At 36.9% G+C, this 17,520-nt stretch overlaps 1 protein-coding gene across 1 annotated transcript; it reads left to right on the top strand.

Moving 5' to 3' along the window:
* Positions 1–1,771: 1,771 nt before the first annotated feature.
* On the top strand, positions 1,772–10,789 carry LOC144979342 (uncharacterized). Its single transcript, XM_078925979.1, has 3 exons — positions 1,772–1,888; positions 4,523–5,089; positions 10,145–10,789. The coding sequence occupies exons 2-3, from the start codon at positions 4,736–4,738 to the stop codon at positions 10,331–10,333; spliced, it is 543 nt and encodes a 180-aa protein (XP_078782105.1). The 5' UTR covers positions 1,772–1,888; positions 4,523–4,735; the 3' UTR covers positions 10,334–10,789.
* The last annotated feature ends 6,731 nt before the right edge of the window (positions 10,790–17,520 follow it).

Here is a 17,520-nt window from a genome sequence, read left to right as displayed (position 1 = left end):
ATATATATATATTAAGGGGGATAGATAGAGTTCATCGTAAAGTGCGAAGGACCAAATTTTAGGTATCAGACCATTTTCACATTAAATTCTCATTTCGTCACCTGATTGACTCTGATTTAGCAACAGGTTGCTAGTGTGGGTCACATAATATTCTATATAATATTATGTGCAAACCTACGTGTACTTATTTACAGGTCTGATAACCCAAAATGTTATGGTCTCATTGTTGTCATGGAAATACCCTCAAACCGACGCAAACTATCTTCCATTACAACAATGATAAATCAGGTTATCATAATAATATAGATAGTTCGAAGATGACGTCACTCAGGTCTTTATTACTGTTTTTTGCCATCCGAGTTTATGAGTAATGCTTACTGATCTGTATTAACCCGACTATAAAAGTTCATGGATACACACAGTTTTGTGTTTTGGTCCGTTATACTTCCGGATGGCAATGTTATGAGCTTCTTCGCCAACCGCATACTATCTATATGTTAATCTGTGCACCTGGGTGCAAATATATTTACCCTCTCCTTTCCAAGTACAGGAAAATCGTCACATTCGTCAAGATACAACCAACATTTTTCTCATTGTGATATCTTTTTGATACATCACAACATTTTAAATTTTTTTTTAATAATTTTTTTTGTGGTATAGAATAAAAATCCAACAACGTATTAAAGAGCTCGTTTTGCTTAAATAAAAGTATGTAATATCTAGTAATAGCGAGAGCTCATTGCTTTTATGTGAGAGTGAAAATAGAATATATTTTTTTGGTTGGTTGGGAGAGAAATTTACGAAGAAGATCCTGAAAATCGCAGGCAAGGTGAGAGTTAAATATGTAAATAAATCTATTTATTTACATATAATTGACGGTCGCAATAGCCACATGTAATTAAACCTTGAGACAAACACGCTGAGAGAGATACACATGCTGAGTATAATGTCAGACTTGAAGGATCAAACACAGAACACAGCAAAACACTGGGGGAAATAAAACGCATTTTTCTCATTTTGGCTAGAAAACTGGTTCTTCAAATAGTGATTGATTAAGGTGACCCTCGACTTTTCAAAGAATCTTAAACCCGAGACTTAATTCTTACACGTTTCCAGAGTGTCAAGTTTGAAACTTGTTATGCAAGTTTTGGTTTGGGTGGGAGGGGGTTCTTAATTGATCGGTAAATGATATTATTGAGGTTAAGAATTTTCTGGCTAAAATAGGAACATCTGGTTTGTCAAACTGAGACAAAGCAGGGTTGTTCAATGAAGCGTCATTTATTCTTTCCGATCAATCTGTGCCCTTACCTACCACTTAGACACCAGCTAAGCTGCCCGCCATTCATGCGTAGCAGGAACGCGATTTAATGTTTACACACAGTAAGATCGCATTCTTCAGTCTACAATTTCATCACTCTCGCTATTGCATCATAATAAGAGTTAAATCATTGCAATGTTACAATATTTAGCCACTTGCACAGTCATTTGTAATTCTTATGGGAAGTTTTTGATTTTTTTTATTTTTTTTTATTTTTTTTTTTCGTTTACGTTACAACTCTTATTATTAATCTTAAAGGGAAATTTTTAATTGCGGATCAACAAAATGCTCTATCACAATTCAATATATATCTATACTTATCGTTAGCTCAGAAATGGTATCTTTCAGTTATACATTGATTGATATGAATAGTGGAAGGAAATGGGAGTGATTTAGAGTCCGTTGTGGTGAAAAGATTAGCGGTGGTGTAAAATCCGGGAAACAACAGAAGTCCAGATTAAATAGAATGGTAATAATATCAACATTACAAACGTTTTGTGGGTTTATGTAGATGATCTGACTTTTTACTGGTGGGACTTTTAATAGTAGTTATTGTAGATAGTTTCTGGGGTATGTAGATTATCGTTAATGGTATTATCATCATTATTATTATCATTATTATTATAATCATCATCATCATCATCATCATCAACTGCAGCAACAGCAGCAGCAACAGCAACATCAGCAACATCATCATCATCATCATCATCATCATCATCATCATCATCATCACCACCACCATCATCATCATCATCATCATCATCACCGCCACCACCGCCACCACCACCACCACCCTTATGCCAGATATTTTACACATACTTATTCATAGATAGCAATGTTTGTTAAAATACAGAAATATGATGAACTTAACCTATAAAATGAGCTAAAATATAATATTATGTCTTCATTACGAGAGTGGGTTTTATATCTCATACATACTTTTTTTTTAATGTGCGTCTATGTGGTTTTGAGATATGACACTCACTTTCGGATCGGAAGGTCCTGGGTTCGAGTCCCGTTAAATAAGTCATAGGAAAGGGCTCTTTACTCACATTCTCTCACCGTAAAGTCAGTACGTAGCCGTTAACTGAATTGTCTCTATTGGAAAATAAAATGTAATATCGCCTAACAGATGTCATGTCTCATCCTACATGTTAAGCGTTGCAGTTTGCTAGGGCCCCCTTGCAATGCGCGTTGAGCGAGTCGAGTCGGTATTGCGCGATATAAAATCTAAAATTTAAGAATACCAGAATTTCAGATATTCTAATCACGACACCCAACTACTGTTTCCCATTAATACCGACAATAGGGTTCAACCGTGGCCTTCGTAAAGTTATGGTCTGATACTGACCCAAAAATGACGTCAAAATGCCAGTCTTTTGCCACAAAAGAAAGCAAATCGTGAGTTGTATTCAATAGTTCAACCAATGAAATAACTTGTTTCCATGAGCTCTACTAACGACAACTCACTAGGCGGTGCAAAATAATGACGTCAAACTGCCAGTCCTTTCGGATTTCAGTATCAGGCTATAACATAACGATGGCTACGGTTCAACTGTCGTGACGTCACTTCTCTCATAATGATGCACTGTAACTGGTTCTAAACTGTCGGAGAAATGGCGGACTCCATTATCTTCATCACCGCCCTAATGAAATACTTCTCCGACGAGCATAAAATTGTATCCAAAGGAAAGAAACATTATAAACCGGATCATGTATTGACTTTTATACATTCTGATCACATGTTATGTGAAAAAGTTCTAGCCAGCATGAAGAATAAAGATTGCCGATTTTCTTTGTTTAGAACCAAGCTGCTGGTTGCTGGTAACGGATATAGAAAATTATATCTCTGAGATTAGTGACTGGGTGTGTTGCAACTAACTCAGGTTAATTTAAAACAAAACAGAGGTGTTGCAAATCACAAAACGTGGCCACGTGGACCTTTCCACGCTTAACCTGAATCATTTTGATTGTGTAATTCCCATCACTAAGGAGCATGTGAGAATCTTAGTTCTATTTGATACCAAATTCAACATGTCTGCCCATGTCACTAATGTAACTAGATCCTGCAATCTTTATCTTAGCTCTATTGGTGCTATTAGAAGGCTTCTTGATATGAAACAAAACTTCTTGTTGTCTCTATGACTTTTACCCGCCTTGATTATTGCAAAAGCTTGCTCTATGGTTGTGATAATAATGTCACTGGCTTCCTGTAAGGTTTAGAGTTGAATTTTAAATACGTTTCCACTTTTTCATTTGCTTAAACAATTCTGCTCCTTTTTACCTTCAAAAACGTTTACACCTTTACGAACCCAGTTGAAATCCAAGATCTGCTAATTTAAATCTCCAAAGGGAACCCCCAAAATCATTTGTTTTTCATGAGAAATCATTGACCACCAGGCGGCAAAGGAAACCCGTGTCAAAGTCATGGATAACACAACAGAGATACAGACCAAAGTTCTTGTTCAAAATATGTTTAGGAATTTGGGGAATTCACGGGGAAACAATATATCTTGGATAAATCTTGTTTTACGTCAAAAATCTTACTCTGAATTCGTTTATAATTAATTAACTGTAGACTATACACTGTGTGAGAAATCCAATCATGAAATGCTTTCATGTCAACTTTATAAATATCACCCCCCCCCCCCCCCAAATTTCCCGCCACCCCCCCCCCCCCCCCTTTCCTTTCTATAATCTCTTGCTTGTATTAAAAATTCTATCTCTTGTTAGGATTTACGTAAAAGAATGAAATTGGATTCAGAAAGTTCATGATAGGTCTACGACTATCTCTTTCGTTTTCGTCATCATCATCATCATCATCATCATCATCATCATCATTATCATCATCATCATCATCATCATCATCATCATCATCATTATCATCATCATCATTTTATCATCATTATCATCATCTTCATCATCAGATTCAGAAAGTTCATGATAGGTCTACAACTATCTCTTTCGTTTTCGTCATCATCATCATCATCATCATCATCATTATCATCATCATCATCATCATCATCATCATCATCATCATCATCATTATCATCATCATCATTTTATCATCATCATCATCATCTTCTTCATCATCATCATCATCATCATCATCATCATCATCAACACCATCATCACCACCACCGCCACTACCACCTTCACATATTCTGGTTTAATAACGATGTTGTGTTATTTTCCATCAAACAGATTCTTCATAGAGCAAAGAAAAGAATCCCAGCATGACCATGTGAAATGTCAATGAGACATTAAGACTTTTATGGTCTTGAATTAAACTCATTCCCAGACTTTTTGTTTTCGTTTTCAAAAATTGGAAGAAAAAAAACAGAACTAATAATTAAATACAATAAACAAACAAACAACAAAGGAACACAATTCTTAGAAAATACAAGAATTTGAAAGATGCCTGCATCAGAGGCTAATGAAACCACACCGGAAGTCGCCGGTGAAAATGTTGACATGCGCACTGAACACGCAGGGTCGACTCCTCTCCCGAAAGAGAACACAACGGAAAGTGGTGAAACCGAGGAGGCAAGGGATGAGAAGGATCTAACAGAGTCAGCGGAACACGCTCCCATTGACGCTCTACCCTCCACGGTTGAGGCAACAGTGCAAGAGCAACAGGAAGAATTAGGATATCCCCCAATGCAGCCTGGCGCGAGTCAACAACAACAACCACCATCCCAACAGTTACCACCCAGTATCAACCAATTAGCGATCGTTGCAAGTGCCCAAAACAAACTCCCAGTCAATAAGGTAAGTCTGCTATTTGTATGGAACACAAAAGTGTGATGTCAAAATAGTGATTCCAATTTCCTTGGAAGTGTAAAGCCACTCCTCCACCAGAGGATTGGATACATTCATTTTTCCACTCGTCTTCTGGTTTCAGAGTGATGGCATTTTATGTTCTAGCCTAAATTAATGCTTGTAAAAAAAGATCACTCATCCTCGCTCTTCTACGTATAAGAATCTGGCTATACATGCCACTAAAATATGATTCAATATGTAACCCATTCATTCATTATTCATTATCCGTTGGACTGGTTCTTCACTTCCAATGAGTTTTGAACCGGAAGAGAGGAAGGTGTGACGTCACGACTTCTGTTTCCCATAGTGGATTGTTACTTAACTTACTTTTTGTAATACACTAATCCATTATGAGAAGAAAAAAAAAGTAATTATAAAATTTGCCAGAAACCTCGATCTTCAAATATCGATCGATTTAAATGACCCTCACCTTGGCAAAAACTCTCAAACCTGGCATTTTGCTAAGTCCCAGGTTTAAGGGTTTTTTTTCCAAGATGAGGCTCATTTAAATCGATCGATATTTGAAGGACGAGTTTTCTTAACACATTTTTAAATACCTGTTTTAGCAGAGTACTGTTGTCAAGCGGTCAACTAAAACGTAATTAAACGATGTACAGAAGATAGAACAAAAGTATGTTCGTTCACCAAAACTGAGAATGATCTGTATACTGTGCTCTAAATTGTTGAATAATTCTAGTCCACGATTACGATGTAACACTATTGTCATAATGTACCATATTTATACATTTTATTTAAAAATCCGTAGTGCCATTGCTATCTAAGAATCGCCGTGGTATGACACATAACGCTGCAGGTGCAGCCTTCGAGTTCAGCTGTGGCGTCACAAAGACGAGTCTTTTTTTTTTTTTTAAAAAAGCCTTTCGAGCGGTCTCTCATATAACCTCAATTGTGTTGGAAGAGACCTAAAGCAACAAACAAACAAAAAAAAAAAAAGCCTTTCACTCACATTTTCACAACATACATGTGTAAAATGAGTACCTGGCAGGTAACAGCGCTGTCTTTGTTTGAACTATATGATGACTTCTTACATGCTTCATGGCGCGTCCTATATTTCATTTTTCCAGTAAGACCATGTTACGCCCTGAAAGGCGTTGTATTAAGAATTGTAAATTACTAACGGATACTGAATCACAAATGTGAGTTTTCATCTGTATAATAGTGATAACTCAGATTGAATCTGGGTATCACACTAGAAAGGGGCTGCATATACACAGTGAAAAGGACAGGGCCAAGAACAGAGCCTTGTGGCATCCTGAAGTTTAGTCAAACTTGCTCTGAATGAACAATGTTGACCACGACAGTCTGCCATCGATCCTGTAAATATGATGCAAACCTATCAGGGCAATTCCTTTTATGCCGAACGAATTCTAGTCTTCTCAACAACAGCTGGAAGATCTAAAAGGCATAACACATTGATGTTGTTCGCAATTGTCATAGATAACAAATCATTTAAAAAATTAAGAAGCGCCGTTTCAGTACTGTTGCTGTTTATGGGCTGATTGAAAGACTCGTCCAAACTGTTGTTCTTAAGATCGGATGATAATTATGAAAGAACTACTTTCTCCAAAAGTTTTGACGAAAACAAAGTAAATTTGATACAGGACAATAATTGTTCAATACATTGTGGTCCAGTGATGGTTTCTTAAGTAGTGGTTTGACGAGGGCACTTTTAAAACAGATGAAAACTTGACCGTTCAGTGGTGATGTATTTATGATTGATGATATATTTATTTATGATATATTTATGATTATGATTTAACGTTTATATTTAGTGTTTTGGCCTTTGTTCCAAATCACTTTATTACTTTTTAAAAATTTGATTATAAGTGGAGATCGTATCATTTTCAACTAGACGAGACCCAGGCTTGAATTAAGCTTGTCGTCAAAAAGGATCACTCATCCTCGCTCTTTCACGCCCCGTAAGCATAAGAATCTGGTTATACATTATGTCACTAAAATAGTTATGCCACCCAATGATCCAATATGTCCCTAAGGTCACTGCTGTAAGGATGCTAAATCTTATGTTAGCTCACATTTTCTATGTTTTAGGGGCTATGCATTTTTTGTGGAATTTATAGGTCAGTTCATCGCTAGAAATAGGGAAAAATTGGGTAGCTAGTCAAAAGATTATAGCTGTGTGCATTAAGTGATTAAATTTGAGACAATGAAGCTTTTTCAAGCATGGAATATAATTAGATCCAGAAGATGTAAGCTCTTCATTCAACTTAGCTTTCACCCACCTTGAATTACCATCAAGTTAGTAGTAAAGGACTTCCGCCAAAAGGGATGCACTCACATTCTTAATAATATAATACTGAAGCTATTACCACGTGACGCACAAAAAAAAAGAACGCTTGGAGGACATTTATAGAATCTGGAAAACTTCTCACAAGTTTTGAAATACAGTATCAAATTCTTCAAAGCTGTGCCTCGGCATAACTTGTCCTATAGAAATAACATTTTAGATTTATAATAATATTATAGACAAAGAATTTTGAAACAAATTACAGAAAGATACGAAGTAGCCGACTCGAGCATTGCGTATCCTACTTCTGACGTGTATCGTAGTTATAGATCGGAGGGAAGAGTGCATGGGCATACTTTCCAGTATTTAAATTACATTTAAATTTTAGAGTTTAGATTATTTTTTTGAAATTTAAAATTATATCAGAAAAGACGAACTGGTTTTGATAAAAACAAAGCTAAAATTCTTCACGTAAAACAAAACTAACGATTTTATGACCGAGCACTGATGAAATCGAGTATTATATGCACTACTTTGTTTAGTAACCGAGGTTGTGTATTGATCAACTTGACTTATTACATACAATCTTTCATCGGAAAAAATAAAGCCAAGAAGACATCATTTAATAATAATAATAATAATAATAATAATAATAATAATAATAATAATAATAATAATAATAATAATAATAATAATAATAATAATAATAATAATAATACACATTTATACAGCGCTCATTCTCGTGTAAAACACAAGCTCTGGGCACTTTACAATATAAATTATCAATTTTGAGTTAATTTTCAAATTTACACATGACCACGTGATCTGTGAGATATGCCGGTGCTATACCAGTCAAACACTTATAAACAAGACACGCTGCTTGGTGATATGTGCGCTTTTCAATGGGCAACCAGTGGAGAGAGGCCAACAAAGGGGTTGCATGATCAAATTTTCGTTTGCCAAAAACTAATCTTGCTGCACTGTTTTGCAGTAGTTGTAATTGTTTAATAGAAGCCTGAGGCAAGTTGACAAGCAGCGAGTTACAATAATCTAGTTTCGAAAAAATGAGGGAAACAACCAATGTTTTACATGTTCCAATTGCAATTTACTGACGGATCGAACTGATTTTCTTCAATTGAAAGTATAAAGATTTACAGAGAGCAGAAATGGGAGCTGACATTCTCATTTCTGAATCAAAATATACACCCAAATTTTTCACAGTCTTTGAAACTTTGATCTTTTCACCCCCAATCAACACCTCAAGACCACCATTCACATTCAACTGCCCTCTATTTCCCACAATCATCACTTCTGTTTTTTACTCATTCATTTTCAACTTGTTTGCATCCATCCACTCTTTTACACCCGTCACACATTCTTCCACACGTTTCACAATATTTTCGAGATTTTTAGTTTTATCAATAGCATAAAGTTGCGTATCATAGAGATGATAGCGCAGCCCATGACCAGTGATGACATTAGATAATGGAGAAGTAAACAAAACAAAAAGAATTAGACCCAAAACAGATCCTTGGGGAACACCAAAAGACAATGTATGTTGACGAGAAAGTTAATATAAAATCATAGCCTGTTGCTTTCTGCCATCTAAATAAGATTCAAACCACTGCAAGACAGTCCCAGACAAGCCCAAAGTTATATTAAGTCGTTTAATGAGAATGCCATGATCAATACTATCAAAAGCCGCCGAAAGGTCTAACAATGTCAGAAGAGAAACAGAACCTTTATCTAAAACATCAAATCACTCGCAACACAGCACAGAGCAGTTTCTGTGCTGTGGTAAGAACGATAAGCTGACTGAAATTTTTCCCATAGATTGTTTTCTTGGAGATGTTGTGAAAGACGTCTGAGTACAACTTTTTCAAGGATTTCCATATCATCGAATCCATATTAGTGATGGTGTTCTCGCTTCATATCATCATCTTCATCTGGTGTTCTCCCTTCATATCATCAGCTTCATCTGGCATTCTCGTCCTCCTCAGATAAGTATCTCATATCATATCATATCATATTATATGAATGAATATGACTGCTCTGTCTCAATGGACGTTTGCCGTAAATGTGTGTGTTACTTCGAATGTGTCAGTCTGTTTCTATTATCCAGTTAGTAATTTGTTTCCAAAAATCTCTGTCCAGTGCAAGTGTTCTTAGTTTTTGAATGTCATCATGTATGTTGAGGTGCTGACAATTGGATGTTTAATTGTGTTGTTGAAATCAGTTCTTCGGTTGTTCTTTCTAAATATATTTGATAATGTTTTGAGATCGTGATTCAATGTTGTTGGAAGTGAAGTTGGTGTACGCCCTCTGTATTTGGCTTCTTGTTTGAAGTAATCATCCATTGAGGTTTGTGTTGGAATATTTTCATCTTGTCGGAGAACGTGTCCGAACAGTTTCCATCTTTGTTTCTTTATTCGCGGACTGACTGGTTGTACTCTGCCTCTGTCATATACATCCTTATTACTGTAAAGGCGTATTCTTTTATTTTCATTAATGATATTAGTCCTGTTCCATTCTCTGAATGCAGTTTGAGCTAGCATTTTTCTCCTTTTGTTGTCTTCATACTCATTAATCAATTTTCCGAGTTTTCTTACATCAAAATAAAAAGCAACAGATTTTACTAGCCTAAAAGATGAAGATATACGTAGTGCATTCAAAAACCTACTGACAAACGAACCCCGCGAATTAACAAGATAAACCACTTTACCTTCTGTCATTCTCAGGTGAAAGGCATCGTGCTTCGACTGAGTCGCCATACAGAATCCAGCGGTCAGAAAACCGGGAAGTGGTTCAAGAACGAGAAATATGTAGATAAGGACAGTTACTCTTGGAAAAACTTGTCACTGTTTGAAGACCACCAGTGCCATCTTTGGACACCTTCGGGAACAGTCAGGAATTCTTACAAGAAGTGAATTGACAATGAGGTTATGCTGCCGCTGCTGCTGCTGATGACGATGGTGATGATGATGATGATGATGATGACGATGATGATGATGATGATGATGATGATGATGATGATGATGATGATGATGATGATGATGATGATGATGATGAAGACTATAAATATATATCATAATATTGTCATCATCACAATCAGTTTCAATGTAACATTATAATCTACCCTTCTCCTTCTCCTGCTCATCCTCCTCCTCAATCTCTTCTTCGTCATAATCATCATTATTATCAATATCATCAATCACCATCGTTTAATTTCGTTGTCACCCCAATCACCATATTAATGAATATTCATGTACATAATATAAAATATCCTTTCCATTTACGTTTAATTTCTTTCTTCATCCATATTAGTCTTATTCAATTAAAATAAACAGTGGTCACCCCCAATCAACCCACTTTGTATAATCGAAGCTATGTTGGTTCAAGTGATTCAGATGATTGTTTTTCTTTGTTTTTAAGGGTTTTAATACGCTTGCAACACATTTATGTCATTTCAGCGTCAGTGAAAAGGAAGGAAATAGGATAGTCAAAAAATTCTAGATTACAATTAAAAACACGCAAGAAAAGAAAGACAAAGGGAAATGGTACAAATAGGGAACATATGTAAATTCCATGAGCATACCATCAATAGAGGAACACACTCAAATGTTTACATTATACAATCAGAACACCAAATAACAATACAAAACAGAGAGATTATTTACAACGAAAAAATATAATCTCCTATAACTATACTGTTTCCCACCCAGTCAAGGACCAGCCCCCAGGGAAAGAACAAAAGCAAGTAATTTTATTCCAAGAAAAAGACAGAAAGTAAGTTGGAAAATAGATATAAAAGGATAGAAGACACAGTAAGTGCCTCCCTGCCCACTATGGGAGGTCAAGAACCCTCTCAGAAGTGATACAATTTATACTTGGAATTTGATCGGAAATATATCTTATTAAGTATTTATTGACTGCCCAACTTAAGCAAGTCCGTCAAAGCCATACGTTCTATGGACAGAAGTCCTTCATAGCCATTAGGCCCACGGAGTCCAAGTTCATCCAGGTTTCTATAGCATGAACTTGATTGCTACCCTTAAGATAGGACGCTAGTCTAACGCAAAGTTCTTTCCGCCAGATCTATCAGATCTAGCTACCCAATCACTGCTGAGTGAACAAGGGAGAGGTGGTCATAAAAAATATCGACTTCATACGGGATTAATCTCGGTCTCTTTACGTCTGGAGTGCTCTACCAACTGAGCTATCGGAACCCCCAAAGACATATGAAACCAGAATTTATATGTTGGGATTAACCATGTGCCAAATTGGGATATAAAGTTCAATTAACTCAAAATGTGAGTTTTCAAATTATTTTATTTTCCAATTGAAGAAATCATATTTATTCTATTGAATAAAGAAAAAAAAATGACCTGACAAAAGTTTCACATTTGCTGATGTAAAGTCAATTTTTTTCATCGAAATCATCTCGAATAATGCCGATTTGGAAGGATGGATCACATCTGCTTTCCATGTGCCAGTTCATCGCAAAGGACTTTCTGTGAAACCTAAAAGACCTAGCTACCCAAATACTAATCCTTGTGTAGGAAAAGGAGTTGGATAAACTCAAAACCTCGACTGGTTCATTGACCGATGCTAACCAAGCTATCACGACCCCGTCCCTGTCTCCACTCACTATATACCCTGGGTTAAGCTTATAGATAGAATGCGCTTGGCCAAGGAGTTCACAACATTGCCATCCGGAAGTATAACGGACCAACACACAAACTCTGTGTAACCATGAACTTATATAGTCTGGTTAATACAGTTTAGTGAGAACAACTCACAAACGCGGATGGCAAAAACAATAACAAAGGCATGAGTGACGTCATCTGCATACTACCTATAGCGTAGGTTGTTAAATATAGATAGTATGCGCTTGGCTAAGAAGCTCACAACATTGCTATCCGGAAGAATAACGGACCAACACACAAAACTATGTGTTACCTTAAACGTTTATAGTCTGGTTGATACAGTTAAGTGAGAATTACTCATAAACGCGGATGGCAAAAAACAAACAATAATAAACACCAGAGTGACGTCAACTTCATTCCAGCTATAATAAACAGGCACGCTTCGATTTTCACCCTAAACTAACACCAGAGATTGCCACTCTCACCAAGATAGCTAGCAGGCAGTCTGAGCGATGCTATTCAAAGAATAAAAGATGTTGACGTGACTCTGCTCTTTGAAATTGTTTTCAGTCCGCGTGTCAGGTGATTTTTAAAAAAATAATAGAGAGTAACAACTAGTGCGGGGCGGTCCTTGGCAAGCTTAAGGACCACGGTCCTACGGTCCCTGGGAAATGAAAACCGCAAGGTTTCGACATTGAACATTCCTGAGAGACTGTCGGAAGTTCGAACCGTTTTGACCTTTGAGATCGTGGGATCGTTCATTCTTGAACCGTTAAAGACCGCTACACGATGAAAACCGTGGTCTACAGGAGTAAAACACACGGAGTAGTCACACTCATTTCAAATTGTAACCTAATTAGAGAAGAGGGGTGATGCCTTCTTTATTTGCTCACCGTACTTCATTGTTACTTCGATAATTTAATAAAATTTGAAATTTATCCCCATTAACGGAGATAATGGCATCGCCCAAGGCGTTGATCGAGTTGTTCGTGTCGTTGATACACACACGCAACTCCTACCCCCCCCCCCCCACCCCCTCCCCACACACACACACACACACACACACACACACACACACATTAGAGGGCAGCGAGCATTGAAGAGTAAGAGAGAGACGTGAAGTTATAATAAGAGGGGGTGGATGCGGTAATAAGTTAATAAGTAATAAGTGGTGTCCATGGTGACTTTTCGCCAGATCTAACAAACCCAGCTACCCATTCACTGCTGAGTAGACAGGGACTCAGAAAAAACTCGACTGCACCCGGGATCGATCTCTGGCCCTTTGCGTACAAAGAGAGTGCTCTATCAACTGAGCTATCGGGGTCCCCAAATATTCTATTGGACTTTTTTTTAAATACAGACGTTATAACCGGGTTTTTTGGAAGGAAGAAACTAATGAAACTCATATTATTTGATTAGTTAAAACACCAAACGAAATTTTAATATTATTGTATTATTTTAAATGACAACAATGCGATAGAAAGGAGTGGTGACAAGAGATGGACAAAAGAAAACAAAAAATCGGACTTGCTACTTGCTAGGTTCGACACACACACACACACACACACACACACACACACACACACACAAACACAAACATCTTTAGTAGTCACATGCATTTCAAACAATAACCCATTAGAGAAGAGGGGTCATGCCTTCATCATAGATCATTGTCATTGCGATCATTATGGTGTAGTAAATTTTGAAATTTACCCCGTATAATGGAATCGTCCAAGGCGTGTGCCTCCTGTTCCCCCCCATCTCACACACGAAAGGGCGGTTTGCAGAGTGGAGGGAGGTGGTCGTCTGCCTCTATGGTCGTCTGTGTCGTTTAGTGTATGGCAAAGGGGGGTGGGTGTGATTAATTAAGTGGGATGGGTGGTGATTGGTGGAAGATAGGCAACCGAGCCAACGAATCGCTGGGGAGGTAGTATGGCGCGAGACCGTTGAAAGGTGATAAGAAGTGAGGACCGCCGCCGGTCTTCACTATGGGACCGATCCCCGGTTCACAGCTAAAAGACCGTGGGACCGGTCCACGGCAGTCCGCGGCACTAGTAACAACAGTCAAGACCAATAGTATCCCCAAAGGAGACAATTCATACATGTAACAGAATGTATTGTTTTTTATTACTGAGTCGTCCCCCTGTCAGATTATTTCATAGAAGTACACTCTTTTTTTTTTTTTTTTTTTACTATCTGGTCTTTTGTGAGTTTTACCATGGCCTTCGTATACTAAACCTAAAGGCCTGATACTGACCCAAAAATTACGTTACAAAAGAAGACGATGATCACCAAAAGTAAAGTAAAAAATGAGTTGTAAGAAGCGCTCAAGGAAACAAATAACTCCATTAGTTGAGCAATTGATTCCAACTCACAATTAACTTTTCCCCGTGATCTTCGTCTTTTTTTATGACGATTGTATAGATAGTATGCGCTTGGGTAAGAAGCTCACAACATTGCCATCCGGCAGTATAATGGACCAACACACAAAACGATGTGTAACATTGAACGTATCTAGTCTGGTTAATAGAGTTTAGTGAGAAGTACTCATAAACGTGGATGGCAAAAACAATAACAAAGACCTGAGTGACGTAAACTTCCAACTATCTATAAATGTTTGGTTGGCATCAGGCTTTAAGTTAACGAAGGCTACTGTTTTACACTAGAATTTAGGAGTAGTAACAAAATTATTGTCATTTTTACACCGTGTAAGTTGGCTAAAAGTTTACGATGGCCACGGTTTGACACAACAAAAGTCACATTGAAGCCAATTGTTTTTTTAGGACTGAACTGCGCTAGCTACATTTTTTATGTCATTTCAGCGCCAGTATAAAGAAGGAAGATGGGATAGTCAGAAATTTACAATGGGAGCGATCTATATTCATGTTTTCGTCCAACCACGTCATCAACCACATGATGTGTTGCTGTCCAACGATTGGATATTTCTTAACAAATGAAGACACGCTGCTTTGTTTACAAATGTTATAAGCATACCCATGTGTCAAGCTGAATCAAATGACCAATCGTGATATTAGATATTTAACAAGTTATGAACACTTTTCACTAAGTGGGTCATTTTGAGCACATTTTGCAAAGTGACCAATGACCTCGAGCACATGGAAAGTTAATATAGATCGTGCCCATTGAAGTACATGAGAAAAGGGATGACAGAGGGGGGCGATTCCAAGAGCAAACTATCAATGTGTTTTGTCCCAGGATTCCACCTATATGACCACACTGAAATGCTTAAAAACACGTTATTTAAAACAAAAAACTATTATTACGGTACATAACAGTGAGATCATTTATTTGAATGTTTCCCTCCAAGGCAAGGACTCCGGCCAGGGCCCAGACAAAAACAAGTAATCTCTCATTCCTAGAAGAAAACAGAAAGCAAGTAGGAAAACAGATATAGGGGGATACTGTTTGTTTTTAAGTGTTTTACGGCACTTGCAACACATTTAGCTCATATCAGCGCCAGTAAAAAGGAAGGAATGGGATAGTAGTAATAGTAGAAAATTCTAGAATTATAATTAAGGTACCCAAGAAAAAAGGAAAACAAAGGGGAACTGGTTCAAAAAGGGAACAGATGTAGATTCCAAAGCACACTATCATTGTACTTAGATCACCTAAATGTCTTATCCTGCAACAAGAACAGGCCTCAACTAAGAGGAATACACTCAAATGTTTACAACTCAGATAAAGGTAAAACAAAAATAATACAATGCATAACAGAAAGATGATTTACAAGATAAAAAATACCATCTCCCAAAACTCTGACTATACATTTGACTATTTTCCTCCCAACTAGGGTATCCGGCCAGGGTCAGGACAAAACCAAGTAATCTCATTCCAAGACAAAGACAGAAATCATGTTGGAAAACAGATATAGAGGGATAAAAGACACAATAAGTGCCTCCCTGCCCAATATGGGAGTCAGGAACCTGACTCAGAGATAGGGGGATAGAAAGAAGACGCAGCACGTACCCCTGCTCACTATGGGAGGGCAAGAGACCCTACCCAGTCTTGAAACGATCTCCATTCACCACAACAGTCGCTGATAAAAGAAAACCAACAAAATATTTTGCTTGTTTTTAACGGTTTGACAGAGCTTGCAACATTTTTAGGTTATTTCAGCGCCAGCAAAAGGAGAAAAGATGGGATATAAAAAAAATCGTCAAGAGATAAAAAAGAGCAAAACGAAAATTTGTTTTTTTTTCAATCCATTGTTTTTCTTAGAGATATATTTCATATTTATTTTAGCTCCAATCAAAGCACAATATTCGAACATTACTTTTACCATGTTGAGATAATGCATTTGTTTATCGTCCCGAGTCCGCTGAAATCAGACTGAATAATGGTCACAAAATCATGTAATATATATATATTTAAAAGGATAAGCGAGCCAGTGTTAAGCCTTTCTGATTTTGGCAGCAAGTAAGAAAAGTGATTATCTTAAATCTCAGGTCGTATATGTAGTGGATCCATTAACAAAAATTGTTATAAATTTTTTTTATGGTCCTATAAGTACTCGTATTATATTTATGTAATATAACACTACAAAACATGTCTGTGCGTCAAGGTCACAGTCACAGTAACGAAGTTCCAACACCGGTCAACTTCACGTGACGTAAGGTCACTGGGGTCAAATACGTGTTCACGTGAAGAAAAAAGATCCATTATATGTGCGACTTTAGATCTTTTGGTGTCAGTAGCTGTTAAGATAATTGAAATCAGTGAAGATAATAATAATAATAATAATAATAATAATAATAATAATAATAATAATAATAATAATAATAATAATAATAATAATAATAATAGAGAGCGAGAGAAGCCGAACTGTGTACTAAAAATAAGTTATTAGAACCAGGAATCAGATCAAGTGTGGTTTACACACATATTATATAATATGGAAATACAAATTATGTACATCATCATCGTCATAGATGATTGGAATGTTTCATTGTGCATGCTCTCTCTCTCTCTCTCTCTCTCTCTCTCTCTCCCTCTCTCTCTCTCTCTCCCTCCCTCCCTCTCTCTCTCTCTCTCCCTCTCTCTCTCCCTCCCTCCCTCCCTCTCTCCCTCCCTCTCTCTCTCCCTCCCTCCCTCCCCCTCTCTCTCTCTCTCTCTCTCTCTCTCTCTTTCTCTCTCTCTCTCTACACTTATATTTGACTTCATATCACAATCTTAATCACAAACAATGTAAATATAAGCAATAAAAGAGTTCAAGCAAAATTTTGGAGACAGAAAATTTATATTTTCATCAATATAAAATCGCCCTCTGTTATATATTGTAATTGTATTACACCCAAGCAAAACTGTACACAAAAACACCATTGGCAATAATTACAACTACTTTTTAAGATACATAAATTTTTTAAAAATGAAAATAAACAAAAATACCGATCATATATCCAAGATTGTCATCCTATTCTCTACAACTTTGATAAGTGGATGAAATATAA

The sequence above is a fragment of the Berghia stephanieae genome, chromosome 9 (assembly GCF_034508935.2).
Source record: "Berghia stephanieae isolate SIO BIC M18660-M18661 chromosome 9, UCSD_Bste_1.3, whole genome shotgun sequence".
NCBI lineage: Eukaryota > Metazoa > Mollusca > Gastropoda > Nudibranchia > Aeolidiidae > Berghia > Berghia stephanieae.
This window is presented reverse-complemented; position numbering and strand designations above follow the sequence as displayed.

Bases quoted from the DNA above. Each gene is read 5' to 3' on its own strand.
- LOC144979342 (XM_078925979.1), top strand. From the start codon at position 4,736: ATGCCTGCATCAGAGGCTAATGAAACCACACCGGAAGTCGCCGGTGAA. The intron at 5,090-10,144 runs GTAAGTCTGCTA...TGTCATTCTCAG, and splicing joins ACAAACTCCCAGTCAATAAG to GTGAAAGGCATCGTGCTTCG.